At 32.0% G+C, this 13,739-nt stretch overlaps 2 protein-coding genes across 8 annotated transcripts in view; one reads left to right on the top strand and one right to left on the bottom strand.

The window, feature by feature from the left end:
• LOC148629407 (uncharacterized) overlaps window positions 1-2,064 on the bottom strand; it is a 29,620-nt gene extending 27,556 nt beyond the window's left edge. For 2 of the 7 annotated variants that reach the window (XM_088550376.1, XM_088550402.1), the window contains exons 1-2: window positions 1,919-2,064; window positions 732-801 (exon numbers count right to left, since the gene is read on the bottom strand). In XM_088550376.1, coding sequence (XP_088406502.1) covers window positions 732-767 — 36 coding nt within the window. In that variant the 5' untranslated portion in view covers window positions 768-801; window positions 1,919-2,064. Of the gene's footprint in view, window positions 1-731; window positions 802-890; window positions 1,604-1,641; window positions 1,851-1,918 lie in introns of those variants that run through there. The other 5 variants (XM_088550385.1, XM_088550410.1, XM_088550395.1 and 2 more) reach the window with 4 other exon arrangements.
• A 5-nt stretch (window positions 2,065-2,069) lies between these two features.
• On the top strand, window positions 2,070-7,059 carry LOC148629406 (NADH dehydrogenase [ubiquinone] 1 alpha subcomplex assembly factor 2-like). Its single transcript, XM_088550453.1, has 6 exons — window positions 2,070-2,272; window positions 3,401-3,487; window positions 4,317-4,357; window positions 4,792-4,872; window positions 5,926-5,986; window positions 6,645-7,059. Exons 1-6 carry the CDS (start codon window positions 2,140-2,142, stop codon window positions 6,698-6,700), a joined length of 459 nt encoding a protein of 152 aa, XP_088406579.1. The 5' UTR covers window positions 2,070-2,139; the 3' UTR covers window positions 6,701-7,059.
• Window positions 7,060-13,739: the final 6,680 nt, after the last annotated feature.

Genomic DNA, 13,739 nt, shown 5'->3' with positions numbered 1-13,739 from the left:
ATTCCACATAGGGAAAAACATTAAACGTATATAGGGTGGGAATTGTTGAAAGTTCATGTCATCTCTACATGCCCCACTTTCCTTTTGTGTAATTGTCAAACTTGAAAGCTGTATTGTTGTAAATATGCTGTATATATAATTAATTTGATCCTCTATCCTACATGATAACACCTAGATGAACTGTTCCGTACTACCATACATCATGTACTAAGCCCTAGATTAATCCTACGAGGAGGAATGACCCGGCCAGCGAAAGCTATATTTTTATATAGCCTAGCTGGCCGAGTGGTATAGGGCGCTGGACTTTGTGCAGGCTGTGTTGCGATAGATGTCAAAGCGGTACGTGTTCGAGTCACGCGGAGGGAATGACCAAAAATTTGCATCCAATGATTGTCGTTGTTTAAATCTCCATTTACAGCTTGCCTTATGGTATGGGTTTTCCCCATCACTGAAGATGGTATGGTGACCTGCAGAAGTTCAATTGTTTGTTGCTTGGCCTTCGGTGGATGATTGTCTCTTCATTATCTTCATTAAATCAGGTGCTACATCCAAGGACATTTTTGTACCGCCATTGGCAATCATGTCATATCTCCAATTTTTTTTTATCTATTTGGAATAAAACAGCATGCCCACTAGTTTTTACATGTATATTATTTTTATGTAGGCGAAAAACATATTGCAGTATGTGAATAGGTGTATTGATAAAAGTAATAGTGTTGGTGTATACTAACCAATTTTAAATAGTCTAAACCAAGGTACCTGACCATCTCTCCTATGTCTTTGCTCTTAATTCTTATACATCTGAAAAATAATGTATTACGAGATATACAGACTCAGTTATTAACAAAATATTATTGGTATGGTCTAAAATGTTTAACCTGAACCCGTACCTGTACCAACTTTTCCCTGTACCCAAATAATATTTTGCCAATTTCTTCATTATAACTTGTGATTTCCAGCTGAAAGTTGGTACACATTTACAAATGACATGACGGTTAAGCTAGAATTAATGATTTTTAAAATGTCTCGAAAAAATAGTTTGATTCCATTTTCTGCTTTCAAAATGTCTAAAATGTGTAACCTGTAATTCCTGTAACCAAAATTCAAAGTCCGGTATTTTTGTTATCTGTACTAATTTAATGCATATATTTGGTTACACATTTTAGACGTTTTGATTTCAGAAAACTGATCAAACAAGAAATATTAATCCCTTTTGGGATTTGGCGCTGGAGATATTTTTTTTTTACCACCACCCTCTTGTTTCCATTATTTTTAGTTATATGTAATATATTTTTCATTTGATTCATTACAATTTACATCATGTTGTTATGTATATAAATCGTCTCTGTTTCATGTGTTGACGAGTAAGTCTAGTCTAAATAAATATACAGTCTTTGCTTTTGGGATTCTGGTGGTGGTCAAAACAAAAAATATCTCCAGCGCCGAATCCCAAAAGGTATTAAAGAAATATCAGAAAAATATACATCATTTTCCTGACGAGAAATGAATTGAAACAGACTTTTCCACATCTCAAGCAATTTTCAGTACTTAACATACTGTAAGAATGAATATTTTAGCAAAACATTATTTGGAAATGGGGAAAACTTGGTACAGGTATGGGTTACACATTTTAGACACTACCAATATTATTGGCCATTTTTAGTGTCATGATAATCTTGATATATTTTCCAGATATTCATTTTAAACTGGAGTAATTTAAAACTACTAGGTAAAAAAATATTCAGTCAAAAAGTTGTCTTCCAAGCAAAATAAAGATTTGCTTCCTATGACGGCATGATTTTATTATTTGGACAACTGCAGCGCACAAGTTACAACAATGTCAATGTCGTCTGCTAATTAAATGTCCTTCGTGAATCGTGTTTATTAAAAGCAAGTGCTATTCTCTATGCATTTTAACCTTCAGATTATTTGATAATTCTACTCAGTGTAATCATAATTCAGCACATATGCAACCAATATTCGGTGACCAATCTGTGAATTGCAATTTTGTACAATACTAGAACTTCTTTTTAACTAAAAAATCTTTGTGGTACTAAGTCAGATTTTTAGTATAAACCCTAAACTCAACTTCGGATAAAGCAGAAAAGCCGGAGTCAGAAGTTACAACTTAATTTAATAATGTCAAAATCTTCGGGTCTTACTAGACGTTTGTGGAATTTTATGACAAAGTCTTTAACAAGAACTCCCACTACAGAGGCTCACCTGGTTGGCGAGGACCATTTAGGGAATAAATACTACGAAAAGGCAGAAGGTATCTTGATCCAGTGGTAGCAGGTTGATCTGTTCCCGTACTTTTCCGTCCCAATACAAGTTTATTTGGCCCAAAATCGATCCGTTCCAACTCGATATATCCCCAGGATGATCCGTCCTCTCTGAAAATTATGTGTTTTGTGTCAAAATGTCATGGATAGGCATCATGTCAGTTCTTTCTAAGTACTTTCAAATAAGTGAAATTTTCTTGAAGAATCCTTCCAGTCAGTAATATCGAAAAAAAACAACAAAACTACAAGTTGAATTAAAAAAAATTGAATCTATGGAAAAATGAGGTATTTGAAGACCGCAGAAATAAAAACTGTGGAAATATACTCAGAACATACAGACTTTTCAAGAACAACTTTGAAACAATGCAGCAGTCTATGTAAACTTAGAATAAGTAATCATACCCTTGAAATAGAAAGGGGAAGATACCAAAATATTGATAGACAATGATAGTTATGCAATAATTAGATAGAAGATTAAATTCACTTCTTACTGTCATGCCCTAAACTGCAAAATATTAATTCTAGGAAATAAGTATCCCAATACTACCTTTTGGATATAAAATCAGAATTTATTTGGTTAATGAGTATGGAGGACACCTAATTTCTATTATTAAGGAATGAATCTAATGATTGCGTTAAACATGAACAGAGATACTATATCAAAACAATTAATGGAGAGTACTAAATAAACAAAATCCATTTATTGTATGGTTTATGACCCATGTATATTGTGGCATGTGAGACTGCCCAACAATCATCAGTAGGACTGGGATGAACTGGTTGATATTATACTTTGATATTGTCTTTGTCACATGTATTATTATACATATTTGTATCTGTATAAATTGTGTGTATGTCCTTGGTAAAATTTAGTGTCATTAGGGAGTGAATGTTGAGTCCCAGGTGTCAAGACTCATTCTCTGTACCATACATTCGGGCACTTTGAGATCTAGGAGATGTAGCACGGTGACACTTCATCAGTACCTTTGGTTGACTTACGTAGAACCCAGAAAGCTAACTCAAAATCTGTTGCAGCTATTTTATTTATTAATAAAAGATCATTTGACATTTGTATGTCTTAGAGTTATATTTCATATGAATTTTTCTATCAATTTCAGATAAAGTAAGAGGAAGAAGACCGAGAAAATGGGTTGAGACACCAGACTCAAATGATGTAATACCTGAGGTCCCTATTGAATGGAATGGTAATGTTCATATTCAGTGTGGTTAAAAAATACGCACTGAATGTTTTGTTACCAAAAATATCTGAAACTATGATTCTTGATATGCTTTCTGGAAAGAGTTGTTTTTCTACTGGTATGTATTACTGATGTAAAACAGCTTGCATCACAGTTTTCAACGGCTGTTATTTCTTTTATCTAGAAAGTTGAAATGACCCTGGCAAGACCTGTTGTATGACAAAGTGGCTTTTGCCAAATTCATTTTCTACCAACTCATTTAGTGCAACATATAAATTGCCAAAAAACATTGATTTTCTCTGCATAGTACATACCAAGAATAAAATAGATTTTACTTTCCATTTTGTTGAAAAAAATATTTGGACAAATGCTTAGGAGTTTTCTCCTGTATTTAAACAATGCATTTTGTATTCATATTTCATAGCAAGCAAACTTCGCTTACTAAGAATCAAAATATTGGGTAACACTAAAGTGAAATCAAGGACAATATCTAAAAAATCAGATATTAGTCAAGGGACAATCCTACAAAGGTTTAAGTAAATGGAATAATAACAATGAACAACATGCAGAAACCCAAAGACAATCAAGATAACCAAAGCTTGTTACACTAAACAGCTATATTGACCAGGTTAAGGTCTGTAAGTTTTCTTATTACACTTACGTCTTGTTAAGTTGTCATATGATGTTTTTGTAAAAATAAAAAAAGACAAAATGAATACTTCTAAGCAATCATTATCTTTGAAATGCTATGTTTTGGTGTGTTTTAAACACTTTTTTAACATAGATTTCTTCAAGTAGTCATGAAGAATTGAATTTTGTATTTTACATTTTTCAGCTTGGTTAAGAAATACAAGAAAGAATCCCCCAACTCAAGAGGTATTACTAGTTTATTTATGGAAGTTTTCTAACATTTTCATTGAGTCACCTAGAGGGTACCTACTTTTTGTAATCTGTAATTAAAAAAGTATTGAATTAATGTAATAAAACTTTGCACAGTGTTTATATACATAATGAAGATTTGCACACCTATTACCAGTTGAAGAAATTTTTGCTACATTTTTGAATTAGGCATTTTTTGCCTCTTTATGTTGTGGATACTACCTACATTGTGTATCTGAACCTCATACACTGAGTCTGCTCCCTATAAATCCTTGCCTGCTGAGTGATTCAGTCTCAAAAGACCATTAACATGATTAAGTTATCTATTTCTAAATTTCTAATGTCCCTATTTTGACATCTCAAAAGACCATTAACATGATTAAGTTATCTATTTCTAAATTTCTAATGTCCCTATTTTGACATCATTACAGGAAATAGACAGAAACTGTGTTATGATGTTGAGAACACAACACAGAGCTAAAGAAATAGAAATGAGAGATCAGATGGAAAAGGTAAGAATAATATTAACTGGGTTTTTCAAGTCACTGAACTGGTGTATTACTGATGTACCTGGTATTACTAGGAGAAAATGGAACTTTAAAATAAATTTTGCATGATTTTTTAACTATTTTTTTTTGTTTGTTTGCCATATTTCTTTTCTGAAAGACTGTATTTTGCAAACAGTTGCATTTATAAAAAAAAATATTTTCTACTGATCAAGGTTTTTATTTTTCTCTTCTTGAAGCATTTATATATTTTGTCATCATAAGTTTATTTTAAATGCATCAGTATGCCATGTACATTAGTATATGTCATACTATATCTTTTGAAAGCCAATTCTTTTTTTTCTATGATAGATTTTGTAATGTTCTTTAATAATCTCTTAACTTAATAGTAGACTTGTAATATTTACATTTGTTTTAGAGTATTGAACTTTTTTAAGCATCAATAATTGGCAATGTTTCATTGATGTTGCTTTAATTCTGTGGTGGTCTGTGACTACAAAAAAAAACTTGATTTGATCTCATGATAATATTTTTAAATTATGAAATCCTGACATCAAGTATTATAGCTCATTAGACTTTACAAACTCTACAATTTGTAAAAAACTAATTTGAATTGGATTATAGTATAAAACTATCATCTATTGCTCTGCTCACAAATATTATACCTATTGAATTAATCTGTACATATATTTAGTACTGCTTGCAGTATAAAACTTGCTTTTAAGAAAGAAAACATTTGTTCCTATTTTATTGAAGCAGCTGACTCTAGTTTCAATCATATTTAATTATTACAGTCTGTTACTCTTAGCAGATATGTGTTAAATAGAAATTAATTTACTGATTCAGCTTTACACAGATAAAACACAGTGTAATGATTATCAACAAATGAAACAGCAGCTTTAAGAAATATTTTCTACCGAGGTGACATGTCAACTTCAATAACTAAGTTAAACATCCAGCTTCTACTTTCAGACATTGACAATGAAATTTAATATACATAGTATTAAAATGGTGTTTAAGCACTTGCATATAATATCAAATAAATTTATTTTATTACAGGAAGCATCAAATGTTCCAAGTGATGGAATCAGTCAGTCCATCTCAGGTGATTCAAAAAAAGGTATGCAAGATCAGAAAAATCTAGATAAACACAGCCATCATATTTTAATTCTATTTTAAGTTCAAATTAATTCAATTGAACTTGCGTCTGCATTTTAACTTCCAAGTATTGTTTGCCACTGTTTCTAATTCTAGATTTACAAAACTTTAACCATTAATGTTTTTTAGATGAAATTGTTTGCCTTATCAGGATATGGCACTGGTATCTTTAGTTATAACATTGCACTTTTAATTTTCTTTTGCGATTGTGTAAAATTTAACATATGTTGGTTTGCTTGAGAATCTTCTTTCAACAAGAATTTTTATATGAAGGCCAATTTTGAATAAATGTGCATGTTTACCACTAAAGTGGTTTCTTTTTCTCTTAAGTGTTATGGAAATAACAAAGGGGGCTTTAGAATAAGAACTAGCAGTTGTGTCTACAGAAATATTTTATTTAAATGTCTGGTTTTTAAATGAAATATTTAAGTGATGGAATCAGTCAGTCCGTCTCAGGTGATTCAAAAAAAGGTATGCAAGATTAGAAAAATCTAGATAACACAGCCATCTTATCTTAATTCTACTGTCTGTTGTATTTGATCTGTTGAAAAACATGTGTATTATAAAAAGAAATAATGAATGTGTAGTACAGAAATACCGGTATATTGTTTTCGTTTCAGGAAAATTTCCAGTTTATGATGACTTTGAAACAGTTCCTGGACATAAAAAGAGATAGCATATATATATCTGTAATTTTGAGGCAGTGTGTATAATTTGTACAGTGTTTATATATTCTACATCAATTTTCTGATTTCTTATTCCTGTTCAGTCACCATATCCACAATATGTGTCAGAGTAATTATGGACATGTTTTGAAGCCATAGTTATATTGTGGCTACTATCAAATTTTATGCTCACAAGATTTTGTGAATTAGACATTAGGTTTTCTATTCAATCCTGAGATGACTGAAGCCACTCATTGGAACAACAAATAGTTTTCCCCTTGAATTAGTCCAGACTAATAAAGTGATGTTTTGTGATTTAATTTTTTTTAATTGATTATGTTTGTATGATATATATATTTCATTTTACTGTTACGTCTTTTGTCATATATACTTATTTGTTAGTTTTTAAAAAAAAAAAAAGGTATTCTGGAAAACAAAAGTCCTCTTTATAGCTCATCTGGTCGAAGGCCATGGGAGCTATTGCCATTATTTGGCGTCCGTCTCCATCATTGTCGTTGGTCATCAGTCATCATCCTTCGTCGTTAACAATTATTCTTAACTCTTTTCCTTTGATACTACTTGCCCAATTGCAACCAAACTTGGTATGAATGTTCCTTGGGTTATCTTGCATAGAACTGATGTGGAGATTTTCAACCCAATGAAAATATGGACTGCTGTTTATACTGAAAATAGAACATAGGTGTCAAACAGTGGGCTTTAGCATATATATCTCCAAAACTGTAAGATTGAACCAAATTATGACATAGGAATAAGTGTTCAGAATGATGAGATCTGTCAGTGGACCAATTTTAAAACCATGTTGGAGATATTGCCCTTTTTAGTTCACTTGGCACAAGGCCATGTGAGCTATTGCCATCACTTGGTGTTATTGGTGTTGTGAAATTTTTTTCAAAACTCTTCTCCTGTAACACTACTTGACCAATTAGTACCAAACTTGGTATGAATGTTCTTTGGGGTATCTTGCATAGAACTGGAGGAGTAATCAAGGAACCAAGGTTATAGCGGTAATCAAAAGAATGTAATCCAGGGACAAAGACCAGACATGGAAAACAGACATACACAACAAAGAACATAAAGTAACTAAAATCATACATACAAAGTAACAAAAGCAAATGAGCAACTCGGACTCCACTAAAAACTGGGAGCATGGACCAGGTGCACTGGTAGGGTAAGCATCCTCTGCTTTTCTAGAAACACCTGCCGATTTAAAAAGTCATAAAAAGTCAAGTCTGGGGTAGACAAAACGAGGAAAGGAAAACTATGACCAGTTGAATAAATCAGTTTTCATGGTGCAGATGGATACACCATAACGATTCATGAGTTTATGATGACGACCATAAATTTTCTGTAGTGATGACTTCAATCTTGTAGCAACATAACCCTGTTCCAGAAGCCTCTTTGTTAGAGTTCTAGTGCGATAAAAAAAGTCTGCGTAGTTTTGACAAGCTCTGGCATAACGTATGAGTTGTGATATGAACACTCCATACGCAGGTGCCGAAGGGATGTTGCCACAGATGAAAGGAAAGTTGAAAACTCTGAATGAAAAGTCATCACATTCATCGTAAAGTTTGGTCAATAGTTTTCCTTTACCATCCATTTCTAAGTGTAGGTCAAGATATAAGGCTGACTTCACAGTGTCTGTAGTATCCTTTATCTCAAGTTCTTTTGGGTAGATGCAATGTATCAAATTCCCAAAATTAGGATTGTTTAAAGATAATACGTCGTCTGTATAGCGGAAACTGAGATAGAAGGATCTAGCCAAATGATATTTTTTCTTTCTGATCAGATCAGCTATAAAGTCAGCCTAATAAGAGTGAAGGAATAGGTCAGCAAGTAAAGGAGCACAATTTGTTCCCATTGGGATGCCGACCGTTTGTTGAAAAACATGTCCACCACACTGGACAAATATGATATGATATAGGGATTTTGGATCTGTTGAAAAACATGGCCGATGTTACTAAAAATAGACCGTAGGGGTCAGAAAGTAGTTTTTCACATATTTCTTCAAAACTGTTAGGTTTAGACAAATTCTTTCAATTGGTGAAATAGTTCTTATTATTAAGGCCTACAAAAGTCTGCAGGGATCAAAGTTGTCAGATGACTCCTTGTAAGACTTCTTGTCGTTGAAAGGTGAAAAATGTGTTTTTTTTACAATTTTCAGGCAATATCTTGAGAACTGTGATAGAAAGAAAGTTTCAATTGCTGAAATGATCCTTATTATAAGTCCTACCAAAATCTTCTCGAGTAAAAACTGTTGGAAAACTCCTAGTTCAATTTATTGCCCTTGAAAGGCAAGAATTTAACAAGGTGAGCAATTAGGCTGCTGGGAAACTGTTGTTTGATATTTTTTGACTAATTTTAACGTTATTACATTCAAAAATCTTCTCTAGACCTACTTTACCAATTTGAACCTAACTTGGTATGAATGTTCCTTAAGGTATTTTGCATACAATTGTCGTAGATATTTTTGATCTGTCGAGAAACATGGCTGCCGTTGCTAAAAATAGAACATAGGGCCAGACAGATGTTTTTCGCATATATCTCCAAAATTGTTAGGTTTAGCTAATTTCTGATGAGGTTAAAACGTTCCCCATGATGAGATCTATTCATAGTTTTTTTATCTGTTAAGCCATGTTGGAGTATTTGACCGTTTTTAACGTTATTAGTTTAAAAATCTTCACTGAAACCATTTGACAAATTTGAACCAAATTTGATATGAATGTTCCTTAGAGTATTTTGCTTAGAACTATTATGGGGACTTTTTATCCATAGAACAACGTGGCCACCGTTACTAAAACAGAATATGGGGTCAGACAAGGTTTTTCGCATATATATCTCTAAATCAAAATTCTGACATGGGTAAATGTTGAACTATTCAGATGTGATTGAGGTGTACTGTTTTGTACACAAAATTGACCCAGTCTAATTTTGTAAAACTTAAAAATCAAGGTGAAACTTAATGGAAATATTGATTGTGGGTAGTATAGCATTTGTACTTGTGAAGTGAAAGAGTTGTAAAAATGCATGCTTTAAGCTATCTCGAAGTATTCAGGTCCTCGCCGGATAGGGTTTTCTTCTCTGCACCAATTTGCTGATTTCCAAAAAGGCAAAATTTCGCTCAAACCATCATGAACAATTGAGCAGAAAAAGATTCTCTTTTTATTTGTTTTTTTATTCAATACCATGCCCGCTTACTTTCTCTGGCTGTTTTCAGAGTGCCTGATATCTTAGAAAACCTGTTTTTTGACAATTAGTTTTTGGAAGGCACCCAAAATTTTTTATGAAAACTGATATGTTTTTTATTATGTTAACATGGCTACATATATTCATGACAAAATAAAAGAATATCTTTTTTTCATGGATCTCCATAATGTATGGTTTTGAAAAAAATCTTTTAACAGGAAAAAATTGTTGGATTTGCTTGTTTAAGTGTCTCAATATAGCTTTATTTCCACAAATTGTCATGAAGTTATCAGTAGTGACCTATCTATATAGTGGAACCAGAAGTGTTGAGCAATAGGATATTCATCTGTGGTCAAATTTTCGTTTTAATCTTTTAAGCCAAATTAGAGTACTTGCCTTTTTTCGACGTTTTTTGCTTACTTTTAATGTAATTGGTCAAAGTGGTCACCAAAATGATCCTTTTCATAAGGCCTACAAAAGTTTTCATTGAATCAAAGTTTTCGGATGACTTCTTGTTAGAATTATTGCCCTTGAAAGGCGAAAAATGACGTTTTATCAGTTTTCAGCCAATATCTTGAAAATAGATAGAAAGAAACTTTCAATTGATAAAATGATCCTTATTACAAATCCTACCAAAGTTTCTTTGAGTCAAAATTGTCGGAGAACTCCTTGTAAGAGTTATTGCCATTGAAATGCAAATAATAATAATAATAATAATAATAATAATAATAGCCAGGTGAGCGATTTAGTCTCCTTGGAGAATCTTATTTGTTATTGCATTTCTTTTCAACCAATTGAACATAATTTCACTAAATTTGCTATTTAATAAGTTCGCAATTAGTTTGCTTAGGTCTCACTAACCACTTCCGGGTCAATGTCCACCCCCCTATGTAGTACCAAAAAACACACTGAACCTAGACCTATGCATTGCAAGTGCATTATTTGTGTGTACTCTGATTAAAAGTAGTCAAAATAAAGCTGAGAATGTGTAAAGTCATGTATGTAATTTACTACAAAAGTGTATTGATATTGTTTACATGTGTGAGTAATTTGCCTACATGCTGTCAGTTAGCAGAAAAGGTAAAAATGTTGATTTTCAGTATTTTTTATTCAAGTAAATTTTGTGAAGAATTTCTACAGACATCGTACCATTAGAGTAATGATTATGAAAGCCTTATTTTCCAAGCTTTGCAATGGTATGCAACTTTAAAGTGTCATTTGTCCTGGGAATTCACAGTGAAACATTGAAAATTACTTGTTTAACATGTAAAGTAATGGAAATGTTAGAAGTGGTTAGTGAGACCTTATAACTGTTGTGAGAGTTATGCCCATTTGAACATAGTTTCCTGAAATACACTTCTAGAACAGTTTGTCTTAGCAACTCATCTCGAACCACTAAACAGAATTTCACAACGTTTGCGATGTAAAACTATCTACAGACAAGTTTTGATATGAATTTCAATGATGGATGGAATACATAAATACACATATAATGGACATATCAAATGGTTTGAACTTCAATAAAGAAAAGAGGTTACTATGAAGTCATCATTACAGCAGAATTTCTGGGAATAAATTTGGTCTTCCCTTCTTTAAATGACAATTCAATAACCTGATTAACATTCTAAGGTACAAATGTTGTAAACAGGACAACTGACGAAGGAAATTCAAATTTTCCGAAAGACAACTAAAATGTTGGTTGACTTCATGTTGTTATTCTTTAAAGCACCATGGACTGTCAACCGAGAGAAATGATCATGAACTGATCAGTTATGAATGTCCTGTATTGTAACTTGAGCTTGAACAATAATTTTGTTACTTTTTAACAATTTCAGAAATTTTGCAACTACTAAACACAAATCAAGATCCATCAGGGCAAGTGGTGTGGAATAATGCATCATTGTTCGACAACTGTTATCACGATTTTGATTGAGAATTAACGGTCTATTTTTCGTTGACAAAAATGAATATCTTATACATTTCACTATTGATATATGTGTATACTAACATTTTAAAGATGTATAAGGCTTTATTCAAAGGGTTGATTAAAATCAGTTGACGAAAAGAAGTCACTGTTGCTTATTGTGACAAACTCAAGTCGGACTAGAGTTAAAATGTCGACAACCTTATCTGCAAATAAATACTTAAGAATTTGCATTTCATTAATTAATTGACAAATAAATAACATGATTAATAATATCCGATTACAAGATAAGTATTCCATTTTTTTAAAACTTGATAACCTTGTAATTGTTTATCCAAATTTGGTTCTGTAAACTGCTTCATGTAGATTTAAATTTATGATATTTTTATATGAGTATTTTGTATGTAATTTATATTAAAAAAGAAAAATGCAAACCTCTTTTTTTCCTAAAACATTAATACGCTCATTTAATTTCATGCAACCTAAAACAAAAGTAAAACAAAAGAATTATCTGAAAGAATAAAAAGGTTCTGAAGATTTGAAGCTGATAACCAATGCAACAGTGTGGATTTTTTGCCAACCAAAACAAATCACAGGTGAATGATGACTTCTCAACTAATTGGAATACTGTTGGTGGTTCAATATTTTGAATATCTTTCAAAAATCTAATAATGCTTCAAGCACTGTGCATAATCAGATAAAACTTTCAAAGAAAAACTGTTGGATTTTCAATCGCGAATAGAATCGAGCACACATTAAGTAATTTGTAAAGTTCTAACATTATTTTGAGTTCCCTTTTGCCTATCCATTTTAAAAAAGAGTAATCAAGGGAACCAATATTCTAGCGGAAATCAAAAGAATGTAACCCAGGAGCAAAGACCAGACATGGAAAACAGACCAACACAACAAAAAACATAAAGCAACTAAAATAATACATACAGAGTAACAAGAGCCAAATGAGAAACTCGGACTGCAAAAGAATTGATAAGCTGCAATTAATATAAATGAATAAATTCGCCCTTTAAATCATGCTCTGTTTAAGACTGCATCAGTAGATTTAAAACATTGCGAATCTAGGTGGGATACCGTTAATTTACATTGCCTACTTTGTTCATATTTGTTTTATTATTATTATTATTTTAAAACATTTATATTTTCTATATTCAATCTGATCTGTCTTAGAGTGGACTTTTCTTTTCACAACCTACGCTTTTAGTAAATATTAGAATCAATTGGTTACTTGTCATACTGATTCATGTTTTATGGATGACTTTGAAAGTGGCATATATATTTGTTTTTTTTTAAAATGCATTTTTGCTACCTTTAACTAGAAATATGTGTTTAAGACACTGCAAAACTGTAAGAAAAACATATACATATTTTGAATTGGGATTTTTCTGACAGAAAGTTAATTTTCCAATATTAAAAAATGTATCTCATTTCCAATGAGGCTCAACCTAAGAAATGATTGCTCGATGCATTACTGGTGTTTGTGGTCTTGTTTTTTCCTCCAAATAAAAGATTTGTCAAATATCTCTTTACCTTCCAAACGTCGCTTAGCCCTTTGGAAAAAGTTTTGAATCCTGGACAGATGTAACACAGCGCAAATATTACACAGAAGACATAAAACTACCATAATTCCAAGGCCATTTGCGTGTAACCAATATTCCATGTTTTATTGTTCCTTGTTTTCAATTTAGCTTCATTTTAGAAATGCATACCCAAGTTATGTCCTGTGGAGTAATTGAGACTTCAATCAATTGGTTACAATAAAACTTGGATGATATTGTATATTTGGTCATTTCGTCATTGTTCTTCTTTGAATTATGAAAAATAACTATTAATGATAATTTTATCGTCAAGAGGAACTACAAAAGGAAAGCAATTCGGTCTACGCGACAAATAGGACGATGAACGACAAA

This window comes from Perna viridis, chromosome 1 (assembly GCF_037379345.1).
Source record: "Perna viridis isolate PV_CMFRI_1.1 ecotype Kerala chromosome 1, ASM3737934v1, whole genome shotgun sequence".
NCBI lineage: Eukaryota > Metazoa > Mollusca > Bivalvia > Mytilida > Mytilidae > Perna > Perna viridis.
The sequence above is the reverse complement of the archived record's forward strand: the minus strand, read 5'-3'. Positions and strand labels throughout refer to the sequence as shown.